Source organism: Physeter macrocephalus, chromosome 8 (genome assembly GCF_002837175.3).
Source record: "Physeter macrocephalus isolate SW-GA chromosome 8, ASM283717v5, whole genome shotgun sequence".
In the NCBI taxonomy this organism is placed as follows: Eukaryota; Metazoa; Chordata; class Mammalia; order Artiodactyla; family Physeteridae; genus Physeter; species Physeter macrocephalus.
The window spans coordinates 134,121,954-134,148,665 of NC_041221.1; the positions used below are offsets into that span (position 1 = coordinate 134,121,954).

The 26,712-nt window shown below is 43.9% G+C and overlaps 1 protein-coding gene across 1 annotated transcript in view; it reads right to left on the minus strand.

Annotated features, from left to right (window-relative positions):
• The window catches only part of KLHL3 (kelch like family member 3), a 69,671-nt gene that overhangs the window by 28,805 nt on the left and 14,154 nt on the right, over window positions 1-26,712 (minus strand). Inside the window, exons 3-5 of the mRNA XM_024122461.3 lie at window positions 17,264-17,373; window positions 4,938-5,054; window positions 855-1,004 (exon numbers count right to left, since the gene is read on the minus strand). Coding sequence (XP_023978229.1) covers window positions 855-1,004; window positions 4,938-5,054; window positions 17,264-17,373 — 377 coding nt within the window. The remainder of the gene's footprint in view (window positions 1-854; window positions 1,005-4,937; window positions 5,055-17,263; window positions 17,374-26,712) is intronic.

Consider the following 26,712-nt stretch of genomic DNA (forward strand, 5'->3'; position numbering starts at 1 on the left):
AAGAGAAGGACAAGGCAAGGACCAAGGTAATCCCTGGGTGCTGCCTACTTGTAGTGGATGAGCCAACACGACTCATTCCTCTCCTCTACCCTTCCTCCTGGGTTGGCTGGGACCTCCCCCTTGACTTCATGTTAGGATACTGGAAAGACGACTCGAATGCCAAGGTAGAAAGGCCTTTAGAGACCAGCTAGTGCAGCATCCTTCATTCTACAGGTGAGGAACCTGAGGACCATGGAGGGGAAAGGACTTGGAGGGAACCAGAGAGCCAGTACCCAGCAGAGACCTTCCATCATGGTGTCCCCTCCTACGCTCATCCTTCCCTCCTCCTGGCTGCCCCCTCACACGCTCTCATTTCCCCCATGTCTTTCCCCCACTTCCTTACCTGTAGGACTCCTTAAGGGCCACTTTCTCCTCTAGCAGCCCTAATTGTCCTTTACGGCTCTGTGGTGAGGGGAGAAACCAGACTAGGACTGTTCTGACTCAAAGAATGGTCTAGAAAGAGGACTGCTGTGGCCATCACTACATCAAGACCCACCCAGCTACTCCTCTGCTTCCAAAAGAAACAGAGCCCAAACCATGGTATAAAACAGGAAGGGAAGAAGAAAGAGACCTGAGTTATTCACAAACCTCCCTGGTGACAGTGAAGGTTACCTTGAAACCCTTAGGAAAGGAAGACCCCGGAAGAGAGAGGTACCAGCAGATTCACGAGGAAACAGCACACGTCATCTCCTAAGCGGTAAATACAACCGAGATGCAGGGCAGCCATGGGTGAGGAGAGACTTGGAGACAGAAGTACAAGGCCATTTTCCCAGATCACAGTTCCAACTCTTGGCAGTGACTGGGCTGGGGCTTACCTTGGGCAGGCTAACTGGAGTCCTGGGCTTGGTCCTTGGGTTTTTAATCAAGAGCCTCTGATCCAGAGGGAGCAGATGGTATTTCATGGCCTCGATGAGGAAGTCCTTACAGGTGTTGTTATTCTTTATCAAAGCTTCTTCTTCAACTGTCTAGAGGTAATAACCCATAGGTGATCCTGGTACAGAACTCGGCCCCATTTCCCAAGCCATCTCCCTGGGCTGAGGCATTCCTGTACTCTCACACTCATTCGTTCCCACACAGCACCATCTCAGACCCTAAGACAAAGGTCCACAGAGTTACAGCTTAGTGCCCACCTCCTGCCTCTCAAGAGCACAATGGAGTAAGTGATTAAGCTATGGCATCAAGCAGACAGGGATACAAATCCCAGCTCTACCATTTAACTCCTCTGATCCTCAGTTTCCTCACCTGTAAGATGTAAGATGGGCATATTAAAGTCCCCCACAACCTCACAGGTTGTGTTTGTTTGTTTGTTTATAGGCTTAACGAGATTATGCAAAACAAAGACAACTGATTGTCCCTAAAGCTTCTTTCCACATGCCTTCTGGTTGGAACGTATTATAATGTTTAAGGCAAATGGCCAGATATTTGAGAGAAGGAGAGGGAGGGAAAGAGGAAAATGGTGGGAGGCATCGGCCAACCTTTGGAGGCACTGGGTATAATAAGGTGATATTCAAGAAGAAGAATTCGGGCTTCCCTGGTGGCGCAGTGGTTGAGAGTCCGCCTGCCGATGCAGGGGACACGGGTTCGTGTCCCGGTCCGGGAGGATCCCGCATGCCGCGGAGCGGCTAGGCCCGTGAGCCATGGCCGCTGAGCCTGCGCGTCCGGAGCCTGTGCTCCGCAACGGGAGAGGCCACAACAGTGAGAGGCGCGCATACCACAAAAAAAAAAAAAAAAAAAAAGAAGAAGAATTCATATTCATTATCTTACAGTGGAAGCCTCAGGGAGAAGTGTCCAGTGAGGCACTCTCCAACAGAGTAGTGGTATCAGAGCAGAAAGAATGTCCTGCACAAAAGTCCCACCAACTGACCTCCACTTGGACCCCATCTAAGCTGGGGCTGTGGCTTCTTCATGCCTTATTCTAGAGCCAAGGACTTAAGCAGGTGCTCAGCAAGTGTGGGCCTAAATATTTCACAAGCAAAGCTAAGGGTGAACCATGCTGGCACCCTGACTCTCAAATCTCCACCCTTGGGCACAGGTCAGATTGCTACGTGGCATATCTATCTGTAAGGGGTAGTGTGGTCTTCGGAGGCTACTTCATGTCTTCTTTGCTGGAGTGTTTGGGAGCTGTTGGCAAGGTCAGTTCCATTCAGCAGCTAACAGTGATCGAATGTCTCCTGGTTGGGCAGCTCAGTGCTGGACCCCGGGGAGAAAATAATGCACAGGACTGGGTTCTGGGTTCTGACCCAGAGGCCCTCAGGTCCAGTCAGAGAATGAGAAGGGCCTCCCCACCTCAATTATCTCAGCCCTCAAGCTGTCATGCACAGGCCTGGCTGAGCCGCTCCTGGGTCCCCCACCTATAACTAGGAATGGGAATGTAGCCAGGGCCATCACCTGCTGGGCAGTGTTGGAGATGGCAGGAAAAGAAGGATCAGTGAGAGCACCTCTGTTATCTCTGGACACCTCCTTCCCCAGAGACGATCCCCAGGGACACTCTGTTTCCTTGGAAGGTTTTTTTTCCCTCCTACTGAGGGATTGAGGCAGGTAGGGACAAATCATAAACGTTTGGGGTCAGTTAAAAATTAAAAAGGGTGGGAGAGGATCTCTTTAAAAGCTTGGGAAGAAGGAAAAATGCATGAATAGCTACTTCTCCCAAAGAACTCATTCCGCTTGAATGAAAAGCTCCCTGAGAGAGTTAGTACTTCATGGGTACAGAGTTTCAATTTGGGATGATGAAAAAGTTTTAGAAATGGGTATGGTGATGGTTGTACAGCACAGTGAATGCAATTAATGCCACTGAACTGTACACTTAAAATGGTTACAGTGATGAAGTTTATATTGTACATATTTTATCACAAGGACAAATTTTTAAATAAGATATGGCATGTTATACACTTGGCACAATATTTGTAAATATTTAATAAAAGCCTAATAAATGTTAGCTATTAAAAGAAATCAGCAACAACAACAACAAAACAACTGCCCCAGAAGTCAGGGTTGGTACAGGTCTGCCCAGAGCTTTCCTTTCTCTCCTCCTTCTCCTCTACCATCAACCATACCCAGTGGTTAGACTAGTTTGACGTTTCAAGGTCAAATGAGTGGGTTTTTTTTTTTTTAACATATTTATTGGAGAAAATGTGTGTTAATGAAACATCTCCTTCCAGAGGTGTTCTGAAAAAAAAAAAAAACCTTTAAAAAAAAAAAAAGTCCCACACAACAGTTCTTAGGCATACTGTCTCTGACCTTCTTCTCCAGATCTAAACCTGACCTCGCCCTAATAACCCAGGAACTATTTCCTAAAGTTTTCATTAAGTTTCCATTGTGGGCACCTGACGGAGGTTGTGCGTAGGGGTATCTAAAGCCCCTTTAGCTTTCTCCGGAACCCAAGTCCGCAAGCCACCCTTCCTCCTTGTGAAAGTGAGACTGTGCTGGAGGCCAGGTGTCCGCCTTCACCGGTGGTCAGGCCCCACTCAGGATAGCGGGAGGTTTGGCTCTGACACGGGGAGCTCAGGTGGGTTCGGTGCCTCTGCTGAGGGGGCCTCTCCTACAACGAAGGATGTGCGGCCACCAGGTGGCAGTGGTGCCATCCAAAGTGTAAAACGCAGGGCACGTATGAAGGCTTGAGAATATACGCCCCAGCCCCTGAGAAGAGGTCTAAGGTTCAGAGATTCAGAGAACATTCCACTGACTCCTGAGGCCTGTGATCAACAGCATCACAAGCTGAGGACTTTATAAGTGCTGGTAAGGATACTCTCTCCCGCTACTACCAACGGTAGCAGTGGTCGTGAAGACAATAGAGATATCACTGAACACAGGGTTGTAGGCTTTACATGGTTTATCTCATTCTATCCCCAAACGACCCTACAAGGGCAGGGGCTATTTTCACCAGATGAGAAGACAGAGGCTTAGCAAGGCTGAGGATTCGCCCAGCGTCTTACGGTCAAGAAGTGACAGAGCTCGGCTGCTGGGCTGCTGAACCTCCTCTTATCCTGGCTTCTCATCTGCCATTCCTCCCAGAGACTTCTTGAGGACGGCTGAGGGCTGGCCTACTGCCTTGGCACTTGTTATTTATCTATTTAAGTTTTATCCTCTGCCTGCTTGGAAAACATCTAATGCCACTGACACTACAAAGTTAAGTCATGTAATATACAAAAAGAAGAGAAAGTATTAAAGGTGGCACCTGCTTAGGGAAGGTGGGTGTCTAGAGCCAGACAGACTTGGATTTGAATCCTAACCCTGACACCTATTAGCTGGTGACTCCAGATAAATCCCAACCTCCATAAGCCTCAAAGCCCACATGTGTAAAAAGGGGATTTTAACCTCTGCTCACAGGGCTGTTACAAGGATTAAATGAGAAAATATGTGGCGCCATGTTTTAGAGGAAGCAGATGCAGTATGCATTCCAGGCACTTGTGAAGAGCTGGTTTTTACAGTCCTGAATTGGGCCCCAAGTTGCCTAACACGAAGGCAAAAAGGGAACATAGAAACATGATGGAAATAACCCTTCTTGCTTCAGTCCTGTACAACAAAAGCAGCTAATAACTTCTGTCAAACATGTGTTATCCCCAGCTCCATGCTAACACCTGAACTGCATCCTTACAACTCCTTTGGTCCTCACAACAACCCTGCTGGGCTCTAGTATAATTTCCCTTCTAGAGAAAAAGAAACTGAGGCTTAAGGCTAAGAAGTAGAAGAGGAGGAACTAAACCTAAGTGTCTCATTCTCAAACCTATGCTCTTAAACCTTACACTACCATGCCTCACACTGAACCCAGTGGGTTGGTGCCCTCACTCCACAGAAAAGACCCATGAAACTCACCACTCCGTACAACCGGGGTTGCCCACTGCTACTCCTAGGAGGCCGGGGTGAGCAGGGAAGCGCTTGGTTCTTCACACAGCACTCACCTGGACAAGGTAATCCCTCGGTAAGAGAGGGAGACGGACGTGTTCCATCAGCTTTGCCATGTGCTCTAAACGGGTTTCTTTCTCGTAATTGATCCATGAAATCACAGCTTCAAATACCTGTAAGGAAAATCAACATAGGTAACTTTTGCAAAGAGACAATAAGTTTAAACAGCTTTCAAACAACTTCCTCAACCTGAAAAAAGGAAGAAAAGTTGCAAGTCATCCACAAAGGTGTTTAAGCTAATTTAAACACCTTTAAATTTAATACTTAAAATAAAACAAAAATACAAAGTCTCTACTATCTGACGTCAGACAGCGCTCTCTCTCTCTCTCACACACACACACACAGGTATGCTAAGAAAAACCTGCTACCCCAAACACAGAATCATCAAGGTTCATCGCAAAACAAAAATCAATTCCAATAGTTACCTCAGGGTAGAAATACAGAGCAGTAACTCTGAACCAAATTTTACAAAGACTGTCCAAGAGGACCAGAAGCCCTGGGGGCAATGCCATCATCCCCATCACACACCCCGGTCTCTTCATCTATCTCCCATGTTCATTTAATGCAGAATAAAAACAATAAAGATATCCTCTGCAAAAGCTGGCTGTAATGGTGAATGTGACACTGAATAACAGAAAATGGCAAAAATTTCTCCTTGGGTCAGACCTCTCCTTTGAGGAGAGATTTCATTTCTATACAAATCAAAATGGGGCTTGGAACCAAAAAGGGGAATCTGTGATTTGGATGTTTGCCTTACTCAAGGTTAAGTCCAAATTCAAACTCTGCACTACCATATACACAGAGAAACATAAACTTCAATGTTGGTAAGACAGAAGGGAAACCACCACTGTTAATGGAAACTTAACTAACGCGGCTTAAGAAGGGAAGGAAGAATTTGGCAATATCAATCAAAAATTCAAATGTGCATATCTTTGACCTAGAAATATCACTTCTAGAGCTCTAGTCAACAAAAACATTCACAAAAGTGGTGCAAGAATATGTGTTCCAAGATGTCTGCTGCAGCGTTTTTGTAACAGGATATAAAAGGAAACAATCCAAAATCACTAGTGGAGAAATTATTAAACTAGTATCGATACCATGGGATATTTTCAGCTGTTAAAAAACAATAATAACGGGCTTCCCTGGTGGCGCAGTGGTTGCAGGTCCGCCTGCCGATGCAGGGGACGCGGGTTCGTGCCCCGGTCCGGGAAGATCCCACATGCCACGGAGCGGCTGGGCCCGTGAGCCATGGCCACTGAGCCTGCGCGTCCGGAGCCTGTGCTCCGCAACGGGAGAGGCCACAACAGTGAGAGGCCCGCGTACCGCAAAAAAAAAAAAAAAAAAAAAAAAAAACCAAAACAGTAATAACAATAACAACTAGTAATAAGACAAAACACTTTCTTGCGCCAGAAAGCAAGAAAGTGCTCAAAGATTAAGGGGGATACAACGAACAGACACAGAGCGAGCTAGATGGCGCTTTTTCATTGCCGACGTTTGGGACAATTTAAACATCAAAAAGAATAATGAAGAAATCAGTTCTGCGCTGACTGGGAAGGGGCCAAAGGAAACTTCTTCTGGTAATGGATATGTTCTTTATCTTGATAGGGCGGGAGCTATGTAAGCATATGCATTTGTCAAAATGAATCTAATTTTACACTTAATATCTATACATTTCACTGTGTGTAAATCGTACCTCAATTTAAAATACTTTTAGTTAAAAGAAAAGGATAGTAATAAATCATAACCCAAAGAATAAAAAAAGAATCCATGAGTCCATAAGGACACTTTAAAAAGTGTGGGAAGGGCTGCTCGTCCCAGAAAAATGCCTTCTAATAAGGTAAAAGGGATGACAGAATAAGAAAAACATTGTTTTGCAACCACCAATGTAATAACTGATTCAGCAAAGATCGTCTATAGATGCTGAAATCATTGGGTGAAAAGTTGTTGGGAAAAAAGATATTCACGGTTCTCAAAGTGTCACCTGACAGATTACTTATTCATTACATGGGGAGAGTGGGGGAGCTTCAAACGGGTATATCTGACAGATACCACCTTTAACAAGTGGTCAAAGTCAGCACCACTAATAAATAGGACAAATTTATATTATTGTGTTAGCCAAAAAGTGCCTCCAGTTTTTAAGTAAAAATAAAAGACACATTTTTCATTTTCACCAACAACTTTATTGAACAACATATTCACCGTTTTGTTCCACTACCTTCTGACATCTTTCAGGCAACTTCATAATTGTATCTTCCCAAAACTTTGTATCTTTTTGAGCAAAGAACTGTTCCAGGTGCCTTTTACAGTCTTCCAGGGAATTGAATTTTTTTCCATTAATAGAATTTTGTAAAGACCTAAATAAATGGCTATCCGAAGGTGCACTGTCTGGTGAATACAGCTGATGAATCAGAACTTGCCAGCCAAGCTGTAACAGTTTTTGCCTTGTCATCAAAGAAACATGCGGTCTTGCGTTATCCTGATGGAAGATTATGCATTTTCTGTTGACTAACTCTGGAGGCTTTTCGCTGAATGCTGCTTTCAGTTGGTCTAATTGGGAGCAGTACTTGTGGGAATTAATTGTTTAGTTTTCCGGAAGGAGCTCATAATAGAGGACTCCCTTCCAATCCCACCATATACACAACATCACCTTCTTTGGATGAAGACCAGTCTTTGGTGTGGTTGGTGGTGGTTCATTTCGCTTGCCCCACGATCTCTTCCGTTCCACATTATTGTACAGTATCCACTTTTCATTGCCCATCACAATTTGCTTTAAAAACAGAACGTTTTCATTATGTTGAAGTGGAGAATCACATGCAGAAATGTGGTCAAGAAGGTTTTTTTCACTTAACTTATGTGGAACCCAAACATCAAAGCGACGAACACAACCAAGCTCGTGCAAATGATTTTCAACACTTGATTTGGGTATTTGAATAAGTCAGCTCTCTCCCACGTAATACAACGTTGATTGTTCTCAATTAATGTCTCGATTTGATCGCTATCAACTTCAACTGGTCTACCCAACCGTGGAGCATTGTCCAGCGAGAAATCTCCAGCACAAAACTTCACAAACCACTTTTGACATGTTCGATCAGTCATAGCACCTTCTCCATACACTGCACAAACCTTTTTTTGCATTTCAGTTGGTTTTTACCTTTCTTGAAATAAGAAAGCATAATATGCCGAAAATGTTGCTTTTTTTCCTTCCATCTTCAATATTAAAATGGCTACACAAAAATTCACCAATTTTGATGTCTTTTTTTTTAATGCATGCAAATATGACAGCTGTCACAATACAATCTAACAAAATTGTTTCAAATGAAGTTAAAGACAACTAAGTGGGACTTCCCTGGTGGTCCAGTGGTAAAGAATCCGCCTTCCAATGCAGGGAATGTGGGTTTGATCCCTGGTCAGGGAACTAAGATTCCATATGCCGCAGGGCAACTAAGCCTGCGTGCCACAACTACTGAGCTTGCACACCTCAACTGGAGAGCCTGCGTGCCACAAACTACAGAGCCCACATGCTCTGGAGCCCGAACGCCACAACTACAGAGCCCACGCACCTTGGAGCCCATGCGCCACAACTAGAGAGAGAAAAAAAACCCACATGCCACTAGAGAGAAGACCACGCGCCGCAGCAAAGAGCCCACATGCTGCAACGAAAGATCCCGTGTGCCTCAACAAACATGCCATGTGCCACAACCAAGACCCGATGCAGCCAAAAATAAATTTTAAAAATAAATAAATAATAAATCTGAAAAAAAGAAAAACAAAAAACTAAGTGCTACTAGAGCCATCTTATGGAAAAAACCGAACGAACCTTTTGGCCAACCCAATACATTCCTGAATGTGATTTAATGAGAGGGAAACAGCATCCCCTAGGTAGTATTCTTTCTAAACTGTTTAACCTGAATCTTGTAGTGAGGAAACAATCAGACAACTCCATGTCTGGGACACTGTACAACACAGGTGTCCTGGATTCTTTGAAACTGTTAGCATTATGAAAAACACTTAAAAACAAAAAAAAAGGCAGGGAGATAGTTCTAGATTAAGGGGATTAAGAGACATGAGAACTAAATGGGAGGCATGATCCTTGTTTTAATCACGGATTAAAAAGAAACAACCATGAAAGACTTTTTCTGAGACTGTTAGGAAATTTGAATGCTAGGACTAGATATTTCTTTGGTATGATAATGGTTTATGGCTAGAAAAGGGAATTTCCTTGTTCTTAGGAGGTGCAAGCTAAAATACTTAGGGGTAAAGTGTCATGATGTCTGCAATTTACTGTCAAATGATTCAGCAAAATACAAGATTAAATAGAGAGAGAGAGAAAGAGAAAGCAAGTGAAGCACAACGTTAACAAATGGTGAATCTAGGTAAAGAGTATATGAATGTTCATTCTTTCCAACTTTAGTATAGGTTTGGAATTTTTCAAAATAAAAAGTGGAAGGGAGAAGAAAAGAACACAACCAAACTGGTGTAAATGATTTTCAGTGCTTGATTTGGATATTTTGAGTAGGTCAGCTATCTCCCACGTGGTACAACGTTGATTGTTCTCAATTAATTTCTCGATTTGATCTCAAAATTTACAATTTCAAAATTCAAAGTTGAAAGCTATACCTCCCAGGGTGGGTAAAAAACCTCCAATTTTTCTTACCCTAACTATATATTTGTGTGTATTGATATGTTAATAATGCTTTGGCCCTATTTCCTAAACATACTTAAGTCAGGCTAAGCATACTCAGATTGAACAAGATATCAGGAAGGAATCCATCAGAAAGGGAAGGGAAGGGAAGAGAGATGAGTGGAATGGAACAGAAGGGAAGGAGCAGTGTATGTATGTATAGTTTGCTACCATTTCTATATAAAATAACCTATATGTGTACAAACATAGACACACACACACACACACCATGGAAATTCTCCTTGTCTAGTTCATTTTTTTAAATTATTAACTGTCACAGAGCTATGTGTCTCACCCTTATCACATTATTTTGTAAACAGTTGTGTGTTTCTTCAAGTAGCCCTTAAGATCCCTGAGAACAGAGACCTTGTCTTACTTGCTGGCCCATAACACACACTCAAATATGTTTTAACGAATGAATGGACAAATGAGTTCAGAATAAGCATGTAAGCAGGCTGGAACAGACAGCAGGATTGGGGAAGCAGAGGCTGGTATCTTGGTGGGGAGGGCAGAGCCAGGCCACAGACCAAAGGATGCTGGAGACTCCTTGCTTTTGCTGCGTTAGGAGGTGGGCAGCCATGGTCCTGTTCTGCCCTGCACTGTGGTTACCCACAGTTCCTTCCACTTCCCTTTACTGGACTGTAACTCTTGCAGGGTGAGAAGTGTACCAGCTCTGTCTCTGCACTTCCTGCCACTGAGCACAATGCCAGGCACAGAGCGGGTGACTGGCTGAGAAAGCTTTCATGAAGAATGAACTGCAAGGCCTTGAATAGGTGGGATTTACTGATCACGCCCTTCCCTGTCAACCAGCTTAGTCTTTGTTATAAAAGCTGCAAAGCAGGCTGAGTCTAATGACGTTGATATTTAACCTTATCTTTATTTTTGGCTTGACTTGTCTAACTGGTTCCACTCAGTTGCACTGTTTACCTACTCAGCTGTGAAAGCCACAGCACTCGGGCAGCAACAGTGACCTTCTCAGCAGCTAGAGAAGGCCGCATATTTTTTTCATTTAGACGTCATGCTTGGAAATTAAGCAAATAAACTTCCAACTAGCCTATGTGCCTAAAATCGCTCCCAACGGCCCCTGCCATCAAAGGACTGGCCAAGGCAAAGGGGCAACAGGTAGCAGCAGCAGCCGTTCATGTCCATGCTATGTCAGGCCCTGCACCACACGCCCCAGAGACACTGTAACCATGGACTCTCCTGACGGCCACTGAGTAGACACTCCTGCCCCTTATTGATTGACTCATCCAAGTCCAGAGCCAGAAAGCAGCAGGCCTGGGCCCACACAAGCCCATCCCCAGTGCTCAGGCTCTTACCCGTTATTCTCAGCAGCTACCCAGCTGGCAAACCTCAGCCAACAGGCCACATGCACCTGCTTTCGTAAATAAAATTTCCTTGGAACACAGCCACACTCACTCATGACAAATCGTCTACGGCTGCTTTCACACTTCAACAGCAGAGCTGAATTGAGACTCTGTGGCCCACAAAGCCTAAAATATTTACTATCTGGCCCTTTAAAGGAAAATTGTGTCAACCCCTGGTCTGTAAAATCTAAGCAGAGACCCCGTGGCCTCAATCATGGGAAGGGTGATGTCTACTCAGATGAAAATACTTTTCATGGGCCCCACGATGAAACAATTGGCTGCCCACATGGCACGCTTAGGGTTTCACTTTTAGACAAAGAAATAGCATCATTTACTCACTGCTTCATGTTCCAGAACCAATTTCTTGAGTGCTACGAGGTTGCTGTGTGGAAAGGAGATGGAGGACATTTGATTTCATCGTCCTCGGCTCACACCTCCAACATAAGCACAAGCCTTGGCCAGAAAATACCAGATGAACCCGACCCTTCTACCTCACCCCCTAAGTTACAGAGGCAGCCAAGCCAGATGTTCCCGCACACTGAGTAAAGGGGGGAGCCCTTTACTGGCAAGGGGAAAGGTCCAACAGCTCACGGGATCCCAACCAGGGATTCAACCCGGGCCATGGCAGGGAAAGCCCAGAGTCCTAACCACTAGGCCACCAGGGAACTCCCAACAAGCCCTTGAATAGTAATGAGTAAGGGTCTCCCCATCGGGGTGGGGGTTCATTAATAAAGACCAGGAGCCTGGGTGGCAGACACAGTCAGCTTCAAATCACAGAGCTGTCTATTGTCAATAAGCCTTAGCCTCCTCCTCTCCAAATGGCCTTGAGAGCTGTTGTAAGCATTAGAAATGATATGCAAAACAGTATGCTGGGTAGAAGAAGTCAGGCACAAAAGCATGCACACACCAGGATTCCATTCATACAAAGTTCAAAAACTGGCAAAACTGATCTACTGAGAAGTCAGAATAGTAGTTTGGCTTCTCGGGATGGGGGGCAGTGACTGGAAGGAAGGCCTGGAGCTCTCTGTTTCTTGATCTGGATGCTGGCTTTGTGGGTGTTGCATTTTGTAAAAAGTTGAACCGTGCACTTTGTATTTGCTCATGTCTCTGAGCTTACTCCAAGCTCACGTACGCTGAGCTTTTTTTCAACGATGTGTGAAATAGTCACAGTGAGCGGCCAAGAAAGATTTTTGGTCCTAGCGTGGTGGTACTCCTGTCATAGGCACTTACTGAACTGTGCTCTCCAAAGGAGAGCAGTAAGAAGAGTAACACTGACTCAGGGGCCCAGGCCACATCATTGCCTGCAGGCTGAGGATTTGGCAACTTGAATGCTGACCTCAGAGTGTGGCAGGGCTGCCAACAGCTCGGCCTAAGCACAGGATGTACTTCCTTAGGCGCTGGATGATGCCTCAGCAGCAAGCACTAAAGCCCAGCCTACTGGCTGAGGAGCTCCTGCCCACACCCCAGACCGACCACCGGTGCTGGCGGGAGAGGCTAGGAATTCAGACAGGAGAGCCTGCAACACTAATGATCCCAGGAGACAAGGTCCAATCCCTTCTAGGAGATAAAATATCAGAATCTGTCCCCTGATGAGAGTTTTAGGAGATAAAAGTACATAAAAATGTGATCATGCAGAGAGAAACTAACCTGTTCTTCTCATTATAACACATACTTGGCACTAATCTAAGTTTTTGAAGAAACTCAACCAATTTTTTCCTGACCTGTGTCTAACATGTGGCGATTTCCCCGTTAGTTCTTACTCTGAGAAGCCTCAATAGTGTTTCATAAGAAGGCATGGAATTCTTGAGAAGTAGAAAGATATTTACCAGCTAGGAAAGCAAAGATTCCGAAAAGTCCAATAACCAGCAACTCAGTGGCAAAACTGCAGTAGAACTCAGGAGTCATATCTCTTCTCCTTGCAGTGTGTTTGTCCGGGAAGGTTGCTTACCCTGCCCCTGGGTCAATGAGGCTGCCCATGGTGACAGCTGAACTTCGTGTCTCAAAGGGTATGCAAAAAACAGGCTTTCTGCTCACAGGGTTTGCTCTAACCCTGCGACACCTCCCACAGGAAAGAATCAGGTGCCTGGGAGGGGCTTGCTTCTCTGTGTTTTCCCTCTCACTGGGCAGGGGTAAGCAGGGGAGAGGGGAGGAAAGTCCTAACCAAAGAACTAGTGATATTGTGATTCCTACCACATCCACTTGTCCTCTCTCAAATAACAGGAATTTTAAAACAAAAGCCACACGGAGGAAAAACAGGAGAGAAAATGGCAAAGAGCCATGCCTCCCTCCGACCTCTAGTTCCCACATTTCTCCTTATTCTCTGGAAAAATATTAAAATTATCCCCATAATATCAGCTGGCTCAGAGTCCAGCCCCAGTCTGCCTCTTCATTCCCTCGGGGAACGTCTGCTGAGCACCTCCTAATGCCTCCCAAGGCTCTGTGTCAGGACTGTGCGTGACACAGAGATGGCTAAGGTACCCTCACAGCCCTCAAGGAGCTTGAGTGGAGTGAAGGGGATGTGTCATGGGCAAAAGCAAGTGCTCTTGGAGGAAGAACAGCACCTGAGCCCTCATAGAGGCCCAGATGGTGCTGGAGGTGCTGGCGACCCAGAGACAGCTACCACCCTCAGCTCCTGCCTGGCACAGAGCCGCAGGTCACGCCAACCACCCAGACCAATATGAGGCCCGGGAAGAGCTTCCCCTTGGGAAAGGCCCCAGTCAATGGTTACATGTATCACCTCATTTCATCATCAGAACAGCTCTATAAGATGCTACACTATCATTACCCGCCTTCACAGATGAGAAAACTGAGACTTAGGTTCTTTTATTCATGCCTTCAATAAATATTTTTTGGTATCTACCATGGACCTGACACCACTCTAGCAGCAACCATAAGATAGTCAAAATTCCTGACTATACATGGTGTATACATTCTGGTAGGAGATAAATAACTGGCCCAAGATCACTCAGCTTGTTAAAGTAGTGGAGCCAGGATTGAATTCAGTTATTCTGGCTGCAGAACCTATACTTTCAAACTTCCAACAAGCAAGCTGTCTGGGCCCAGCCACAGACACTGAAAATCATCATTAATAGTAAGATACCACATTTCCTCTATTTGAAGATGCATAGTTTTAAGATGCATCTGAAACCTGGCTGCATTTTATCATATATGTTGAAAGAAACCTGTGGGCTGCTGGTAGAGAAGTAAGTCATAATATAACTGATACTGCGGTTCAAGTGTAAACTTCGCTGAATACAGGTCATTTGACTGCCGACGCAATTGAATTTTCTGCAAATGTTAACATTAAATCAGTTCGATTTTAACTTAAATGAAGATCCCTGATACCACTTCAAATACACTCAAAAATTTTCACTATATCACAAGAAAAAGCTATTGTGCGTGCAAGCGATTATGCCTATCACACGCAATGTAATTAAAGGGAGTAGAAATCACCAAACCTCTTGGAACAGATCACAGAATTTTCAAAGCCTTAAGGGTTAGCGTTCAAATGACAAACATCTAATTGTCAAAAGCTTCCAGCTATTTAACTTCCAGCAATATGTGAGCAATTAAGGGGAAAAAAAATATATGGGTTTTGCCAAAGAGAAAATGCAGGCCAAACCTCACTATTCATTAATAAGACTCAAAATTACATAGCTAACCTTAAACAAACCAAAGGATTCAAGATCATGAGTAATATACTTTCTGAAAAGCATCACATTAACTCTGAAGTTACACATAACTTCTGAGAAACAAATATGATACACAACATCAATAATGTGAAAAATACCTACACTCCAAACTGATTCTACAGAAAGAGGAACCCATATGTAAGCATGTGAATAAATGAAAGTCACTATAGACAAGTTTTAAGAGTGTACATCTATTGTCATGTTTCTTTGTTTCTGGAAAGATGCAATTAACACCATGCTTTGTTTCACCATTACCAATGGCAAATCAATGCCATTACCATTATCACTGGTACCTCCAAATAGAGAACTGTGATAATTACAATGATAGCTGCCATTTATTGAGCACCTATCAAACACTGTATTTGACTTTTTTTCACCCATTATCTCTAATCCTTGTGACAACTCTATAAGGGAGGCACTCTTAGTATATCAGTTTTACATGTAAGTCAATTATGGTTCAGAGAAACCAGTGACTTCTCAAGGTCATACAGTCAGTAAGCATCAAGCTGAGCGTGGAACCAGTTCTGCCCAAGTCCAAAACCCAAGTGGTTTCCAGGGCACTATAATGCCCCTCCCTACTAACAACCCACCTCCACCCCTGTCCTGGCATAGCACGCATAGATAAGCCCTCACCTAAAACTTACTGTGATCTCAGAGAAGGATGGGCCAGGATGAATTTAAGACAGAAGGGTCTCCCTCTCAATCCAACACCCTAAGTTGATTCAAATCCTGCTACTTATGTGCCTGCTTCCATTTTCTCAAACTACACTTGAGGACATGATCAAGCAGACCCTAAACTGGCCAACAGCAGCCAAATGACTGGTTCATTCCGTCAAATTGTGCCAATTTGGTAGCACAGTCCAGAGAAGAAAGTACACAAACTTAGCAAGAAGCGAGGAAAGCCTCTCCATTTCTGAGGCTGGGGCAGGAAGGGGCCTGTGGCCTGGCCAGAAGCATTCTTTCCCCTGGAGGTGCTGTTTCACACCAGCTAATGGAAGCAGAGACCTCCCTAAGCCTACAGGAGAGTCCAGCTTGTGCTAGTCCCCTTCTGGGGATCCCCCTGAAGTCTCAGGACAGCCCATAGTTCCAACTGACAACTGCTTTTCTTCTTGATCAAACGTTTACAGGACAACAGGCAGGGCCATGTGAATTTCACACCCATTCTCTGGACATGTACCTTGGATGCAGTCTCATCTCCAACATAAAATCCTTCTCAAGGGCTTTTCCTTGAATATTCCCTCAGGAAAGGGCCTAAAGCTTGGATGCTAAGATTGGACTAGGACAATTCAAGAAACATTTACTGAGCATCTCTGAGGCTGAAGAGGTGAGTAAGGTGTGGTCCCTACCATCAGGGAACTCACAAGTGAGTGGAGAAGGTAAGACCAGCTCAGAACCAACTACAATATAAAGCAGAACAAGGTTAAGTGTTATCCCAGAGGAAAAAGGGATTAATTCCAGATGCACAGTCAATAATCAATTCAGCTAACACTGACTAGGCACCCACTAGGTAGCAGGTACTATACTAGGCATTTTATATACCTTATCTCATTCAATCCCCACAACCACCCTGTGGAACATGTTCTATTACTACCCACACTTTACAAATGAGGAAATAGATGGAGAAGCAAAATATCTTGCCCAAGGTCACATAACTGATTTGTAAATACTAGAGATGAGATTTGGACCCCAGTGGCCAAGATGGAAGCATATATTATTTCCAGTATAGTAGACTGAATCTCCTGGAGTAAAGAAATTCTTCCTGGTAGAAGAAAAATCTGAACTGTTTGGGAATTCAACCAGGTGAAGAGGGAAGTAGAGAATATTCCTAGCATAGGGTCAGAGATAAGGAAGGCTGGGAAGTAGGATAGATCAGCAGTCACAGGTCAGCTAAAGCAGGGGCAGAAGTCAAGCTTCTAGCACAGAGGAAGAGGTGTGTGGTCAGTGAGTCAGGGGACTGGGGTCAGGAGACCTGGGTTCTAGTCCTGGCTTGGCCACCGAAAAACTGTGTGTGACCTTCAGCAGTTTCTATTCCCTCTCTGGGGCTCGGTTTCCTCATCAGTAAAAATTCCAATTCCCTATCGGAGTAGATGTTCCCCAAAGGTCTGCTCTGGCTTAAATGCTCAGTGATACTCACAAGAGGCCATGTGGGACTATGGTTAAGACCAGGTGACATGCAAACCAGCTGAGTGACCTTGAACAAGCTAATTAAATCCTCTGAGTCTGTTTCCTCATCTGTAATGTGAGGACAACAGCGATGCCTGCTTCACATGGCTGAGGTGAAGGCTGAGTGAACTGAAGAACATCAAGCACTTAGCACAGGGCTTGGCAAACTATAAACGTTTAAGAAAGGGAGGCAGCTTTGTCACCATCATCATCATCACCATTACTCCTTCTTTAAAGGGTCCATAAAGTGAATGTAGTGGTCGTGGGCCAGAAAGCCTTTTTTTAAAAAAAAAAAAAAGGGACAAAAAATTAAGATTATTTTTTATTTGAAAAAGAGAAAAGGTCTCATTGAACCACAAGTCCTTCCCATGACCACCTCACGAGAGAGGCTCCTGTTTCAAAGAAGGGCCATGTCATACCTTCTCTTCTGAAGAAACGGTCAGCTTGTCACTGGATATCAAGCTGCACACCTGGTCCAGACTTAGGCTAAGAAATTCTTCCCCCAGCATCACCTCTGGAAAGTGCTGCTCTGTTCCAAAAAAAGCAGAAGTTCAGAAAACAAAGTTATAACACACTCCTGCCCTTCCATGAACCAAGGCCATGACAATCTGTGGGATTCAGAGAAGAGTCCTGGGAGCTCTGGGGGAGGCAGGAGGCAGAGAGAAAGGCAGACACCCTGGCTGGAAGGAAACCAGCCTCTTAATTCAGCAGCAAAGGCATCCCCCTGTGTGACCCTCTGTCCTGAACATCATCACAGAGGAAAATGGGGCAGAGAGATGCGAGGTTATATTTTTTCCATGCTCCATGAGATTAATAATGGTGTTGCAGAGAAGCCTCACAGGGGCCTGCCTACTTAATTGAGCTCATTTCCCCTCAAGGCACAGGCTGGCAGAGTTGCAGACGGTGCCCCCTGCAGCTCAGCCAAACAAAAGTGGGTCAGAACTGCTGTGTGGCTCAAAGTCTCTGGGGGTTCTGGTAGGAAGTCAACATTAGAAGGCTGGCAGAAGGGTTCATCCCATCTTGCCCAAGTCAAGCCTGCTAGAGTGAGAATCTGGTTCACAAGAAGGCTCAACTAAGCTTCTGTCCAGGTGTGGCACCAACACAGCTGGCGCCACCACCACTGGGAACAGTCCACAGCGGCTAAGCCTATAGAGGCTATAAGATGGAGGGGAGTTCGGGGACAATTAGAACAAGATAAAACTCACAGGCCCGAGGACCACACAAGGGAAATGCCAAGGACAATTCCTACCCTGACATTCGCCCAGGCCGCCATCCTGCTATTACAGAGGCATTTGCCAGTGAAAGACCATGCACTTCAGAAAGAAGGACCTAGATTCAAGTCCCGGCTTTGTCATTTATGAGTTGTGTCTTTGAGCCAATGGCATCACCTCTCTGGGTCTCATTATCCCCATCTGTACAATGGAGGTAAAAACCACATCTCACTCCCTCCCATGCTCTGATGAGAGAGGAATTGAGAACGTGTTTTGCAAGCTCCTTCAAGGTGAACCAGCCCAAGGGCTGACAATTCCTGGTGTAGCAGACTCTGGAGGTCACAGCATCCTTTGTCATTTGCCCCAGACCTTGCTCCTTCCTCGGTTCTCACAACCCTGCACCATCGTCCCAGGAGCATGTGTGCTCCTTGCCCTCCAGGCCTCTCCGCTTCCTTCTGTGGTGGCCCCACTCTGCCCTGACAGCTTCTTGGATAATTCCAGAAGCTCCCCACCCCCCACTTGGCCTGGCTGGCCCCTGGAGTGAGATTCTAAGTCCCTCCATGCCTGGGAGGCTGCTGAAACATCCACTCTGCCACAGCTGTACAATGAAAAGGAAAATCAGAGCATGCTAATCACACTCATCAACTTCTTAAAAACCAAACAAACGAAGAACTTAAGGTTTAAATAATTTCTTGCAAAAATAATTTTTAACTTTTTACGTTGTAAGAATTTCAGATCCAAAGAATTCCCATATGCCTTTAATCCAGATTCCCTAAATGTTAATACTTTACTCTCAATGACTGAGTTATAAATAATCTTTTCTATCTTTCACTGGACAAAAAGGGCTCCCCAACTTGCTCCCCACCAGCCTAATGATGTAACTGAAGCCACAATTAAAGCTTACCCATCCTGAGGCTCAGGGATGCTCGTACAAGATAAGACAAATTTAAAAGTCAGAGCTTTTATAAATGGAAGCAGCTGTCAAAACGTGAGAAGCTGGTCTTACTTCTCTATATGTCAACAGAAAAAAAGCCTTTAGTTAAAGCATAGATTTTAAGTATGACATTCAAAACACCTCCCTAACTACGGGAATATTTAAGACTAGATAGTTATTTTTAAAGTGTCCATTCCTAAAGATTTTTAAATAAAAGCCAGTGAACAATTTTCTTTGGACAATGGGAATTCATTCTTGGCTCGGAGGCTTGGAAAGTAACAGGATTCTCCCTATACACTCTTTCTAGCCCAAGAAGTCTTTGGACCAGAGTCTCCCAATGTGTTGGCAACACCCAAGAAACAGCAGAGAGGAAACTGACAAAGTATAGGACAGGGAGGCTCTGTGGACCAGCCTCGGCTGAGCTCAGCAGGTGAGTGAGGCAAACCAGTGCCTACATCCCCGTGGCCCAGAGCCATACCTGGTCTTCCCACCTTTATCTTTGGTTGACTGAAAAACCTAACATTTGGAGGAGTGAAAAGAACAGGAGGAGGTGAGAAAGTAAAATTCTGAGCTGTAAGGAATTCTTCCTCAGAGCTCAGAAAGCCAAAAGTAGATGAGCTTGGGTTTCAAAAAGGAGGAAGATAGAAGTGCAGTGATGTGTATCCTAGGTGACTTGGTGAACAAACCAGAAGTCCTCAAAGATAAACCAAGGCAGGAAGTAGTCAGCCCCCCACACCTCCCCATCTCACACTCTGGGGCATTGCAGGATGTGAATCAGGGTCCCTTCTCTCTGAAGTCAGCTGCTTATTTGCCCATCAGGAACCTCCCACTGAAAACCTTCAGAAATCCTCCCGGGAAGGAGCATCTGGTGGGGAGGAGGCAACAAGGGAGGTATTGGGCAGGAGCTTCTCACCCAGGGCTGGCACCCCAAGATCCAGGAGATTTGCGAGGCATGAGCAGAAAGACAGAAAGAAAGGGGTCCAGACAAAAGCTCCTTCCCTTCCCCCTTTGGTCTGAGGGCACAGGGCCCAGAGTCTGGGGATCCGAGCCCCCTTTCTGTTAGCAACACTCAAGACACAACAGGATAGAAAAAACAGGAACAGGATGCTCTGGCTAACTCAGTTTCCTGGGAAACAGGAGTTCCCCAGAAGACTTTGTACTCAAGTCAGCGCTCTTCCCAGCCTCTTCCTGGAAAGAACCCACTATGCTACCAGAAGATACCACCCTGAGAATCAGCTTCTACCTTTAACACTTGTTTGTTTGTTTGGAGATTTTTCAAAATTTGTTTTGCTTTGCTGTGAATGTATTAAGGGAGAATGTAGTGACAAACTGTGGCTAACGATCAGAAGACCTGGGTTCAAGTCCCAGCTCCACCTCTTACAGTCACTTCTTTCCAGGCTTTGGCTTCATGAATCATAAAATGGAATGGTAATGCCTGACCTCAGTCTCCAGGTTGTTTTGAAGTTCAAATATGATAATATGTATTAGCCCATTTTGAGATCTATAAGAAACTCTTTAGAAATGAAGGAGGAATATTATGCGCCCATGCTCCTGAGTCACGAAGTCCAGTTCTGTGGGCAGCACTGCTCTCCAACAGAGAAGCGTTTCCACAGTATCAGAGTCAAACAGAGAAGCGTTTCCACAGCATCAGTCATCCTTTGAGACTGCAGGTCCTGCAGGCAAGGCTGTGGACCTCAAAGGTCTTAAGAGACCCACTTTATTCCATTGAGTTCCACAAACTTTCTAGTGATATAAGTTACTCAATTTCTTCAGACGAGAATACTGAAGGCTTCAGTATTCTCATCTATTAAATAGAGCGAATAATAGCACCTATCTCATAGAGGTGTTATGGGCATTAGATAAGCAAATATATGTAACTCACATTTCCTGAGACCATGGTAAGCGCTCAATAACTGTTCATACGTGATGTGCCAAATACAGTGTTTCTTCAAAAATGAAGAAAGCAGAGCCGATGCCTACAAGGAGGCCACTGGCTTACAAAAGGGTAAAACATGGCACCAGCAACTTCAACCCAAAGTCCACAGGGCCATGACTGGGAGAGGCACTCCAAGTTAAATAAAAGCAGGCAAATTCAGAGCATGACTAGAGAACAGCAGTAGCTCAGTCTAGCTAGAGGCTAGGCTGTGTCTTCATTCATCTAACAAATATGTATAGAGCATCCTGTGCCAGGCTCCCAGAGATGCAGGAGAGGCAGGCAAGGCTCAGTCTTGGGGGATGGGTGAAATATGCAGGGGCGTAGTATCTTTTAACCATGGGCTAGCCCCTTGAAGGGGGACTCTTCAAAATAAACTCTAACTTTTCTTGTCTTTTTGCTTTTTTTTCCTTTAGGGAGGAGTGTAAACAGGAAAAAAAAAAAAGTCAATTAATTAACCATTCTGACTGAGAGTCCCAATTAACCAGGCTTCACTATAAGTAGCAAACACTGTTTAGGATCCAAGTTTTGGAATGGAAATAGTGAGTTGTTTAAGTTATTAGGTATTTAATTTTTCTCTTCATTTGACTAATTTTGTTCTTATGGAATATAAAGAGGGAAAACATGATTTAAGAGATTATAATAATAACAAAAATCATAACATTAAGAGAAAATGCAGAATACAAATGTATAGATACTGTTTGATCACAAATATGTAAGTCTAGAATTTCAGGATTAAAAGATGGCTCTTTATTTCCCCTCTGTACTCAAATAAAAAGTATTATTATAAATATTTCAAAAATCCAAGTTTGGAAACACTGCTTTGGGAAAGATCTCCAGGGTTCTCCCTACTTGCTGAAAATAATAATAAAGCCTTCCTTCTCCAAAAAAAAAAAAAAATCCAAGTTTTGATTAATGAAACATTAATGGATCGGTTCCTGTCCATTTGGATGAGAAATTTTAGAGAAGGGGAGGGGTACCAGACAACTGCAAATCCTTTCCCCAGCAAGCAACACACACATATCTTCCCAATGTTGAAAGGATGAGGAAATTGGGTGGCACATTCCTAGGAAAGGGGGCATAATTGGGTCTTTTCAAGGAAGCAGGCCTGGAGAAAGTTAACGGCTTTTGCTAAAAACAGCTAACACTGTGGGCTTCCCTGGTGGTGCAGTGGTTGAGAGTCCGCCTGCCGATGCAGGGGACACGGGTTCGTGCCCTGGTCTGGGAAGATCCCACATGCAGCGGAGCGGCTGGGCCCGTGCGCCATGGCCGCTGAGCCTGCGCGTCCAGAGCCTGCGCTCTGCAATGGAAGAGGCCATAACGGTGAGAGGCCCGTGTACCACAAAAAAAAAAAACAGCTAACACTGTACTAGGTATTTTACATATATTATGTCACGTATATCTTACAAAAGCCCAGCTGAAGTGAGTATCAATATCTCCATTTTACAGATGGAGAAATGGAGGCTTGGAAAGCCTAAGTTATGAGCCTTGTATCATACGGCAGTAAAGTGGTAGAGCCAGGTTTTGAAATTAAGGCTGTCTGAATATAATAACAAACACTCTGATAAGTATTATAGTCCTCAAGATAATAAAAACTTGTCCTGAGCAGGCCATTTTGGTAAAATTCAATATAGACATCAGAGCACCCTAAGAATCCCTCTCAGGGATACTGCAGAGAGAGAAAGAAACAGGAATCTAAAGATATTTCTTTAAAAAAAAAATCTTAGAGTAGTAGTGTTCTAAACATTTTGGCATCAGACCTGGATTCAAATATCAGACCCAACCCTTGGATTGAAATCTTTCTCTAATCCACCTGTCTTCCAGGCTAGATGACATGATATTCTTCTGTGTTCCCAAAGCCACCCAAATAGGAAATTAAAATTTTCATACTGCTAGTCAACCTGTCTTACCACCTGAGGTCTTCCTCTCCTACTGGGACTATGAGTCCCATGAGGGCAGAGTCTGTCTTATTTGAGTCTGTCTGTGTGAATGTGAATCCTCAGTGTCCAGGACAATGTCTGCAGATATTGAGCTCTGAAATTACTGTGCTTCCTTGTCCATTCTTCAGGACTGCCTAGGGCTCAGGCAACCTCTCAAGCAAGTCCCAAGTCCATTCCTCCCTCTTGATGGGATGAAATAAACCTAAGCCTTTGATCAGGTTCATCTAAACTACAAGCCCAGACAATAACCCATCTATGACTTCTTTGACCTGCAGAGACAAAATGAACCCAGTTATTCCAGGGCCAGTGGCCCCAGCAAAAAATGTATGAGTGCCTCTGAATGGAACCACTGATCATGCCCCCAGGAAAGAATGGCTGACACAGGTGGACACACAAACAGAATCAAAACATTTTGGCAGGGTAAAAAAAGAAAACAGCTGATTTAAATTTCTCTCTCCATTATCCTATTTTGGGAGGGCAGAGGTAAGCTTTCTTGAATCAATATTTGGCTTTCAGGGCCCACAGTTTCCTTGCTCCAGGGAGAAGGCTCAGCTCCCACAGAGAAGTAACACAGATCTACCTTGACCTCATCCCACAAGGGGTCACGACCACCAGCCCTCAGACTCTAAATTTCACTGATTCCACTCTCCCTGGGATGGTGGGATACAAGCTCTCTTTCCATGTCGACCTAATTCCAGAAGTATATATGTTGTACCTCCCCTTTCTCTCTATCACACACACAGAGCAAAGGGCTATATCAAAACTACCCAGTAATCAGTGCTACTGATTCAACAACAAAGTTCCCTGTTCTCCAGAGTATGGAAGGAACAGGGAAGTTTCCTAAAATCCCAAAAGGAGAACAACTAACAACAAAAAATACCTGCGTCTGCACTAATGCTTCACTTGCCACCTTCAAGGTAGAAGCAGAGGTAGGAGTGAGGCAACCGCCATGGACAGAGAGGCTGAACTAGCCTGGGAAGATGTGAAAATAAACAGTGGGCTCAGAGCACAGGCCCTGGAGACAGACAGCCTCATCATGAATCTTAGCATTGCCACTCACGAACTATGTGATCTGGAGCAAGTTACTAAACTTCTCTGGGGTTTCCATTTCTTCATCTGTAAGTTGGGAAAGTAATAACTACTTCTGACAGTTATGTGGCCTCTTATAGTTATGAAGTGTGTAGCACCATGCCTGGCACCTTGCAAGTGTTCAGAAATGGTAGAAACTCCATGATCATCACCACCATCATTACTTTATGATGCCAAGTTGGAGGCAGCAATTTCACAAGATGACCCTCAGTGAGTCAGAGGTTCGTGTGTTTTAAAATGCTTTGTCAAAGTTTTTTGCTGCCCTTAGTTTAATTACTTCATTCCATGGTCTCAAATGACTCCATCAATCGAAAAAAAGGCCATTTCTCTCCACAAACACGTGAAATTCGATGGCTTTTCCATCCCATGGCTGGAGGGTTTCAGCTCAGCTTTGGCAGACTGATGTGAACAAAATGTCCAAAGAATTTTAATTGCCATTTCATTAACAGGGTCCCATTAATATCCCTCCCAACCAGCTCTGCTGATGGTCCAGTGCATGGCCATCCAATTACCAAACAACAAAGTCCCCATAAACCTGGGCCCAAGCCTCTGAAGTTAAATATTAAGCAGTCCCTGGAAACAATAACAGTGAGATATAAGAAGTTGCAGCATACAAAATTAATACACAGAAATCTCCTGCATTCTTATAGACTAACAACAAAAGATCAGAAAGACAAATTAAGGAAACAATCCCATTTACCATTGCAACAAAAAGAATAAAATACCTAGGAATAAACCTACCTAGGGAGACAAAAGACCTGTATGTAGAAAACTATAAGATACTGATGAAAGAAATCTAAGACGACACAGACGGCGAGATATACCATGTTCTTGGATTAGAAGAATCAATACTGTGAAAATGACTACACCACCCAAAGCAATCTACAGAGTCAATGCAATCCCTATCAAATTACCAATGGCATTTTTCGCAGAACTAGAACAAAAAATTTTACAATTTGTATGGAAACACAAAAGACTCCGAATAGCCAAAGCAATCTTGAGAAAGAAAAACAGGGCTGGAAAAATCAGGCTCCCTGACTTCAGACTATACTACAAAGCTACAGTAATCAAGACAATATGGTACTGGCACAAAAACAAAAATATAGACCAATGGAACAGGATAGAAAGTCCAGAGATAAACCCACACACACATATGGTTGCCTAATTTATGACAAAGGAGGCCAGAATATACAAAGGAGCAAAGACAGCCTCTTCAATAGTGGTGCTGGGAAAACTGAACAGCTACATGTAAAAGAATGAAATTAGAACACTCCCTAACACCACACACAAAAATAAACTCAAAATGGATTAAAGACCTAAATGGAAGGCCAGACACTATAAAACTCTTAGAGGAAAACACAGGCAGAACACTCTTTGACAGAAATTGCAGCAAGATCTTTTTTGACCCACCTCCTAGAGTAATGAGAATAAAAACAAAAATAAACAAATGGGAGCTAATTAAACTTAAAACCTTTTGCACAGCAAAGGAAACCATAAACAAGATGAAAAGACAACCTTCAGAATGGGAGAAAATATTTGCCAACAAAGCAAGTGACAAAGGATTAATCTCCAAAAATATACAAACAGCTCATGCAGTTCAATATCAAAAAAACAAGCAACCCAATCAAAAAATGGGCATAAGATCCAAATAGACATTTCTCCAAAGAAGACATACAGATGGCCAACAGGAACATGAAAAGATGCTCAACATCACTAATTATTAGAGAAATGCAAATCAAAACTACAATGAGATATCACCTCACACTGGTCAGAATGGCCATCATCACAAAATCTACAAACAATAAATGCTGGAGAGGGTGTGGAGAAAAAGGAACCTTCTTTCACTGTTGGTGGGAATGTAAATTGATACAGCCATTGTGGCAAACAGTATGGAGCGTCCTTAAAAAGCTAAAAATAGAATTACCATACGACCCAGCAATCCCACAACTGGGCATATACCCAGAGAAAACCATAATTCAAAAAGACACATGCACCCCAGTGTTCATTGCAGCACTATTTACAATAGCCAGGACATGGAAACAACCTAAATGTCCATCGACAGAGGAATGGATAAAGAAGATGTGGTACATATATATACAATGGAATATCACGCAGCCATAAAAAGGAACAAAATTGGATCATTTGTAGAGACGTGGATGGACATAGAGACTGTCATACAGAGTGAAGTGAGTCAGAAAGAGAAAAACAAATATCATATATTAATGCATATTTGGAATCTGAAAAAATTGGTATAGACAATCTTATTTACAAAGCAGAAATAGAGACACAGTCGTAGAGAACAAACGTATGGATACCAAGGGGGAGGGGTGGGATGAAGTGGGAGATTGGGATTGACATATATACACTGTTGATACTATGTATAAAATAGATAACTAATGAGAACCTGCTATATAGCACAGGGACCTCTACTCAATGCTCTGTGGTGACCTAAGTGGGAAGGAAGTCCAAAAAAGAGGGGATATGTGTATACGTATAGCTGATTCACTTCGCTGTACAGTAGAAACTAACACAACATTGTAAAGCAACTGTACTCCCATAAAAATTTTTTAAAAAAGAAAAATAAACAGTCTATGCAAAACACTAGGGTCCTTTTCCCAGTTACCCAGGAGAACTATGATACCAAAAACTGGGGGCAAGGGTCTGAGCAGTCAGCTTCTAACTATGGGGCTCACCCTCCCCCAGCCCAGAATAATATATATCACAGCAAAAATCTGGGGGCATAGGGGGCTTCCCTGCTGGC